Source organism: Pagrus pagrus (assembly GCF_965226575.1).
Source record: "Pagrus pagrus genome assembly, chromosome: 23".
NCBI lineage: Eukaryota > Metazoa > Chordata > Actinopteri > Spariformes > Sparidae > Pagrus > Pagrus pagrus.
Genome location: NC_140205.1, coordinates 17,551,454 through 17,557,076, shown reverse-complemented (window position 1 = coordinate 17,557,076; position 5,623 = coordinate 17,551,454). Strand labels below are relative to the sequence as shown.

Below are 5,623 nucleotides of genomic sequence, written 5' to 3'. Positions count from 1 at the left end.
TGATTGTATTTATTTGATTTATTTACATTCGACACCACAAGTCAGTCACACTTTTGAGATTTTGCCTAAAGAGGCTCTGTATTAGAATTTAAAGGTAGGTAGTTAATTAATCAAATTATGACTGGTTTGTCCCACAATCACAGAAAATTAACCTTGGACAGTGTTCATATAATTGGGAAATAGGATCAGCAGCACTGATTACAAGTATTCCAACATCATTTTAAATTTCACAAGGAACAACAGAAAAATGTATCCACAGTGAGACCATCACGTCATTTCCAGGTGACGTCCAACTGACTCAGAAAACTGGATTCACTAACAGTGGATCTTGTCCCAGTTTTGTCATTTTGTATCCTTTGTTATCAAACCTCTCAGACCAGCCGGGCAGATTAACATATTTCGATGCATTTCTGAGGAGGGCAGCATAAATAAATGCTGGCAGTTGGAGCTGCTAATATGCATGGTTCGCATATTATCATGCAGCTTACATCAGTATAAATAAATAATGATAAAGGTAACAAGCTGTCCATGGTAGAGCTGGGAAACTCCTCTCCAAGTCCTGCACCTCTGGGCCTGGTCTGAAAAAGGGTACAAGTCACTTCAGTCTGCAGATTGTGATGGTCTGCTGTCCAGTGGTTAGGAGGGCTGATTGGGGCCTTCAGCTGGTGTGAAACCTTCTGACTCCATCTTCTCTTTGTATTTAAGGAAGCCTCTCCTCTTGGTGAAATATTTCACCTGTGGATGAAAAGGGAAAAGATGGCCTTCTTACTTTAACTCGAGTGAAGTGTGCTACTTTGAATGGTGAGAGTCTTATTTTAATTTAAAAACAGCTTTCAAGATTGACAATTCTCATTTAAATACATTTATATAGTCATTTCATCTTCTCTGACATCACGGTCCACACTAAATGCAGACCTCACTAAAGATAAAAAGATGGGACAATTTACCCATTGTGCCGGGCAATTTGCCTCAAACTCGCTCTGGAACTTCTGGCAGGATGCAGCTTTGTCATCATTGTCATCCAGACACTTCCACAGTTTGTCTCTGGCCTCCCAGCAGGCTTTCCTCGCTGCAGAGTTTGGAGCCGACATCCCTGCTTGAACCTTGCAGAGACTTTAAATGTAAATACTGGGCAAGTAGATAGGAATGAGTAATCTGCAATGTGAAGGAAAAACTGTTGATTAGCACCATTATGAACAATTGGGGTATGCCATACTAAAAACTACAACCTATGTCTCAAAAGTTCCCATTACAGTGAGTCTACTATTACCTAATGCTACATTTGTTCACTGTTTATCCTCATATACTGTCCCTCTGACTTATACTTTTTGCAGGCTATAACTTTATACTACGAATTTACATACATACACCAGCCTTAAAAGACTCAACATTTTCAATTAGCCTACATAACACCACTCTACCATGTTTACTTGGATACTAGACAACAAATAACTGACTTTGAATCCCTCTAAATTTCCATTCAGCTAATATTTAGCAGGTAAGCTGACAGTAACTGAGCTCTCCTGTAATAAACTCAACAGTCACTCACCGAATAAGACGTTTAATCCTCAAAAAGCATTTAATACTCCCAAACACCGCTGCTCTGAGCTTCTGTCACTCTATAAAACCCGAAAAAACAATAAATAACACCGTTACTACACTACAAACACGACACTTTTGTAACGTGTTGTTGTAGCACTGAGTGGAGTGAAGGACCATGGATGTATTAGATCCATGTGAAGGACGCGCACAGAAGCACTTCCGTGTCGCTTGGTGATGACGTTGTGTCGGCGTGATTGACGAAATGCACCGGGTGATGGCGCAGTTGGTTAAAAAATGAAACTCAGGCGACACGTTTGTTTTCCATTAATTGTGACTATTAACAGCTAAATAAGTCAAGGTAAATTAACCAGAAATACAACAGACGACGTCCTGAAACAAAATATGACGTCTCATGTAACTTGTGTTTCGTTTGTTGAGGGTTTTGCTCTGGCTGCCATGATAAATTCGAGTGAAAGGAAGCAACAGGTGAGGAGGAGTGAGTTATTAGCAAATGTAGCATCCTTCTTTAGCTTAATTATATGCGTGAATTATATTTTAACACTGCTTCTTCTCTTCAGAGCTTATGTAACTTCTAACAGGGCTCCAATATCCAAATTATTTTATGTACAAATGCTTTGGCATGGTAGTGGATGTCATTTTCTCAAAAGAAGAAAAAAAATTCCCCCTAGGTTAGAATTAAACTGTTAAAATGAATGGTATTCGACAACGGTATGGTATAAGTTCAAGTTTGTGTTCGCTAACATTTCCCACCTGTCTTCCCCAATGTATTCCTAATTGTAGTAGTGGTGACTACAGGTTAAAAGTTACAATTGTGTATGTTTTTGTGTGCATTCAATTCAAATCAAGCTGGAAAAACTTTGTGACTGTCGATTTCCTCCCTGAAAGCCTCTTTTCCTCCACAGCACAACAAAGTGTGTGTCACTGAGGTACATGAATGTGCGATAAAGTTTGTGTGTGTATAGCTTGGCAGTGAGTAAAGGCAGGATGAAATTGTGTGTTGTTGATTAACTCTCTCCCTGTCTTCCTCTCCCTCCCTCGGCCACAGTGATGGAGAATAGCCCCGTTGGTTGCCATGGCGCCCAGCAGCGATCCATCTCGGTTCATTTGCTTGTGCAGACTAAAGGGAACGAAACAACAAGTACTGGGTGAGGCGCTCACCCTCTTCTTAGGAAAGTAAGTGTTTGTCGCCCTGTGCGTGTGTGTGTGTGAGACTTGAGTGTGTCTCTTTAGCTGCTTCAGAGACAGAACTTCATTCACTATTCATATCACACACCATTTACTGACCTCACTTCAAGTTTGTTTCCTCCACTGAGTGTTTTTATTTTAGTCTAGAGAGAAAAAAGCTCCTTCGCAAGAACTGTTAAAACTGTTAAAAATGTGTCCTTTTGTATGGGAGTGCATATACACACAATTCCTGCAAATGAGCATGTCATAAGTAGGCGAGTTAGTGTAGTGAGGTTAGCATTTTCATAAATACTGTTTTCTGTACCTGCTCTTAATTCACTTCAGAGTCTATTAAAGGCAAGATCGAAAGGTTTTCAAAAATGTTTATCAGTCTCAAAGGTTCAAATTGTCAGTAACAGTAAGCATTTCACCACCTCAGTAGGAAAAGGCCCATCATGTTCTCCCTGTGTGTGTAGATAACATTTTAAACTTTAGAAAGAAAATTCTACTTGACAGAATACCAACAGCCCAGCTATATCATACTCATATCTAACAGGATTCACATTACGCCAGTGTCAAAGAGACTGCTATCATTGTGTCAACAGAAGCCTATTTCACATTACAAGAATCATGTGTAATGGAGTGGTTGAATAACATTCAGGTAAAATGATAAGGAGGTGCATATCAGATAGCTGCTGTGCAGATGTAGCCAAGTTTAAAGGGAAAAAAAAAAGCATCGTGCTCTCAGGAAGATGGCAAAGTTTGGAAGTCATGTTGTAAATCTCTGAGTAATGAAGAATGGGTGTCTTCCCCATGTCTGTCATGTGTGATGCACACATTTGCATTGTCATTTCAGTTAACTGTGTTACCACACCACTTAAATTAACTCATGTAGTGTAATTCATCAAGAGAGAATCCAAGGGAAAATATGTCACAACACCACCTGCACTGTTTGATCAGCACATGATCTGTGACAGAAACACCACAGGAGGAAGCCATGAGTAAGAACGCTAGGGCCCAATATAACAACACAGACACCAAGGATTATGCCACCATGTTTATTTAAGGTACAGTTGGATGCTTGTAAGCAGAATTAAATAAAATCCCATTTAACGCTTTTTAAGGGGATACTAACATTGATGTCACACCGCATCCTGGTACAACTATGGTTAATGTCTTTAAGCCGCCACTCTCGCCTAACATAACTTATATACATATAGACACACACACGCTCACATTCAATGTCACAGAAACTTTTTTTGCTATTACAAATTCACACATCCACTTAAAGACAACCACTCTTGAAATCCTCAATGGTTTACACAACTACATTTTGTTCTGTCTTTGTAGTTGTTTTTTTGTCATGGCACCTTAGGTCGACAGTCTTGTTTTGCACTGCTTAAATTTTAAAAGAAGCACTGATGGCCACCGAAGAACAAAATGTCATCCAAACTGTCTTCTTGTATATGGACGGGTTGACATTAAAGCTCTCTGGAGTCTTGAGTCTTCATATCATGCTTAGGATGTTACTTTAATAATTAAACATCATCACAGTGACCTTTATCCCCCGTAATGGTTGTTCTTTGCAGATCCATGACCTTCAGCTGAGGTACATCTCTCCTAGACATTATTTTCAGAGCTATTAGCACTGAAATATTAGCATATAACCTGTTCAAAAGGTCTAAGAGGTTTGAAAGGAAAATGTATTCCTTATAATAAGACAAAAGCAGAAAAAAGAGAGAAGGTTTGTACTTCTGTTTAGGGCCTCAGGGTTGCTTCACAGTACAATTATTTTTATAGAAGTTTGTACTTATTCAACATAGGTAGCATCAGTGGGATTTGAAGCTTGGTTCCTGGCACCATAAGTTTCTCACCCTGTTGGGTATTGCAGACTCCCCTTCACATAGTTCTCACAGGTCACTGGTTTTAGATGCTGTGTGAAAGAGGCTTTCATTCGACTATGAGAGCTGTTATTTTCCCAGTTTTTTTGAACTCTTGTTTTGTTGTCTTTTCAAGAAAACTAGTGAGGTAGTGTATCCACAGGCGTTCAAGGCTTTTAAAAGCAACAAAGCATTTCCTCTTTCTGTCTGCAGCAGTCTTGTGAGGGGGCATTAGATTATTTGTGAAGAGGACTAGAAACATGAAGAGGGCAATTAGATTGCAGCAGTATGATGTATTATCCATTCACATCATTGCCATCATGACTAATATTAAGTGGAAAGATCGCTCGATTAGTGACAAAATGACTTTTTGTTAAATGTTAAATGAGCATCTGTCCCATAATGAAGAACCAGCTATCACAGTCTGGAGCCAGAGCCTTACTATCGTGAAGTATTAAAAACAACATTAATTTATCAGTTGGCCCCTTTACAAAAGGGATTGTTCATCATTCACACAACACAAAGGCAACCCGACAACACAATGTCACTCACTTCATGGACAAAGGACGAGCTGCAATGGTCATGAGCCTGCTGTCACCTGTCGGTCAGTGTCAGCTCAGCCAGCATGTCAAAAGACGGATGACAGTATATGACACAGAACAGTTAGGTCTAAAGACTGATATACAGTGGTTGCAAGTGGTTGTTAGGCATAGCCTGAAACCCCAAAGGAGCCTGAGATGGCAAAGTACTGTATATTTACTGTTAAGTCTTCGATGTATGAAAGTAGTTAGATTTAACTCACAGCAGTCAGTCTGGTTAACTGTGAGGCACCTTATGGTTTCCTCAGCTGTACTGACCTCACTTTAACTGCAGTCCTTACTGCAGGTTTTGGTTTCCAGTTGGTGCAGCTGCTCATCATCATACACTTCATGACTAGTAAGTAGTGTTTTCAAAGCGTAGAAATCTTAGCTGTCTGGTCGGTAGTATAGCTATTTAATGTATTAAGTACACCATCA

General features: G+C 39.7%; 1 protein-coding gene across 2 annotated transcripts; it reads right to left on the bottom strand.

The window, feature by feature from the left end:
- Positions 1-22: 22 nt before the first annotated feature.
- Positions 23-1,716, bottom strand: coa6 (cytochrome c oxidase assembly factor 6). Of its 2 annotated transcripts, none has more exons than XM_084346565.1 (3): positions 1,550-1,716; positions 948-1,103; positions 23-735 (listed from the first exon to the last, which is right to left on the bottom strand). In XM_084346565.1, the coding sequence occupies exons 2-3, from the start codon at positions 1,089-1,091 to the stop codon at positions 637-639; spliced, it is 243 nt and encodes an 80-aa protein (XP_084202691.1). In that variant the 5' UTR covers positions 1,092-1,103; positions 1,550-1,716; the 3' UTR covers positions 23-636. The 2 variants fall into 2 exon arrangements, with proteins under 2 accessions (XP_084202691.1, XP_084202690.1); XM_084346564.1 differs by having other exon boundaries at positions 26-735; positions 948-1,155.
- Positions 1,717-5,623: the final 3,907 nt, after the last annotated feature.

Coding starts and splice junctions, on each gene's coding strand:
- coa6 (XM_084346565.1), bottom strand. CDS start 1,091: ATGTCGGCTCCAAACTCTGCAGCGAGGAAAGCCTGCTGGGAGGCCAGA. Junction 736..947: donor CAAATTGCCCGGCACAATGG/GTAAATTGTCCC, acceptor TTTCATCCACAG/GTGAAATATTTCACCAAGAG.